This window comes from Crocuta crocuta, unplaced genomic scaffold (assembly GCF_008692635.1).
Source record: "Crocuta crocuta isolate KB4526 unplaced genomic scaffold, BGI_CrCroc_1.0 scaffold660, whole genome shotgun sequence".
In the NCBI taxonomy this organism is placed as follows: domain Eukaryota; kingdom Metazoa; phylum Chordata; class Mammalia; order Carnivora; family Hyaenidae; genus Crocuta; species Crocuta crocuta.
The window spans coordinates 292546-294316 of NW_027531886.1; the positions used below are offsets into that span (position 1 = coordinate 292546).

General features: G+C 40.9%; 1 protein-coding gene across 1 annotated transcript in view; it reads left to right on the forward strand.

The window, feature by feature from the left end:
* CUNHXorf58 (chromosome unknown CXorf58 homolog) overlaps positions 1–1771 on the forward strand; it is a 20357-nt gene that overhangs the window by 15463 nt on the left and 3123 nt on the right. The window contains exon 6 of the mRNA XM_077773140.1: positions 1598–1771. This exon is cut by the window's right edge and continues 50 nt beyond it. Within this exon, the coding sequence (XP_077629266.1) occupies positions 1598–1771 (174 nt within the window). The remainder of the gene's footprint in view (positions 1–1597) is intronic.

Below are 1771 nucleotides of genomic sequence, written 5' to 3' on the forward strand. Positions count from 1 at the left end.
GATGCAACTACATACTTTGCTGTGTGTGTGTGAAGTGAATAAAGCAGATCCAGATAAACCAATCACTGACACACTTTGGAAGAAGGGACCTGACTTGTCACTAATCACCATGCACCTCTATTATTCATGTAGTCGTCTATGGACTGAAGAGCTCTCAGGAAAGTTTGCATTTTATACTATTACTAAGTTATACTGTGGAAACTGAAATGGAAAACTTGTTGGAGGATTGGGCTTATTCAATCAAATAGTAGTGATGAAAATTTGTACCTGCCTAAATAATCAAAAGAAAAACTGCTTGTGTGTGCGCGTGTGTGTGTGTGTGTGTGTGTGATATACCCTAAATGCCCACCTGATATTCTCTTTCCCAGAATTGTAGACCCTCTGACTCTATTCCTTTTATTTATTTATTTCAAGTTGTTTTTAAGTTTTAAATTTATTTTTGAGAAAGAGTGTGAGTGCACAAGTCAGGAAGGGGCAGGAGGTGTGGACAGAAGATCTGAAGTAGGCTACACTGACAGCAGAGGGCCAGATGCGGAGCTCAAACCCACGAACCACAAGATCATGACCTGAGCCAAAGTCAGACAATTAACCAAATGAGCCACCCAGGTGCCCCTGGCCCTATTTTTATTTTTTTTTAATGTTTATTTATTTTGAGAGAGAGAAACAGACAGAGTGCCAGCAGGGAAGGGGCAGAGAGAGAGGGCGACACAGAATGTGAAGCAGGCTCTAGGCTCTGAGCTGTCAGCACAGAGCCCAACGCGGGGCTCAAACCCACGAGCAGTGAGATCATGACCTGAGCTGAAGTCCAACGCTCAACCGACTGAGCCACCCAATCTCCCCTCTATTTTTATTTCTTAAATGAACATTTTATAAGGTTGAATTGATTATATGTATTTGCATTTTAACTTGTAATATATTTTAAATTCAGAAAATAAATAAAAGTGGGATATCTATGAATACTACAAATGAAAATAGTGAAATTTACCACTTAGTACCAGAGATGAACTCATTATTTCTAAGAAGGCTTATGCCAGTGTCCTCTCAACCAAGCATGCTAGGAACAAGTACCATGAGGTATGCAGATCATACATTTGCCATTAAAATATAACTCAGCCGGTTAGGCGTCCGTCTTCGGCTCAGGTCATGATCTCACAATCTGTGAGTTGGAGCCCCGCTTTGCGCTCTGTGCTGAAAGCTCAGAGCCTGGAGCCTGCTTCACATTCTGTGCCTCCCTCTCTCTCTCTTTGCCCCTCCCCTGCTCTCTCTCTCTGTCTCTCAAATATAAAAAAAACAAAAAAAATTTTAATGTTTATTCATTAGATAAAGATTTCATGAGTGTGGTACTGTGTACATGATACTGTGTGACAAAGACCCTGCCTTCTGGGGAGGTGGGGCTGGGGGGGCAAGTGCCCAGATAGCTAAAACATAAAGTAGTCAGTAGGAAGCCATAGAAGAAAGTTGCCGATAACGTTCAGGGTTGGGATCAAGGAATGCTTTTTGAATGAAGTCACATTGGACATTTGAATCTTTAGAAATGTGTCTAAAAACATTCTAGAGTCCCCGTAACCAATGATTCTTCCCTATTTTTTCCATATAGTACTCCAGTCTTCTGGACGAGACCCCTGCATTTTATGGTGGCAGAAATAACTGCTGGCGAAAATTAAACCTCAAAAACATCCCCAGGACAATGATAATATATGACATAGTTCATTATGCAGAGTCTGGAATAATCTCAAACCGTCTACAAAAAGAAATGAAGTATCTATTACAG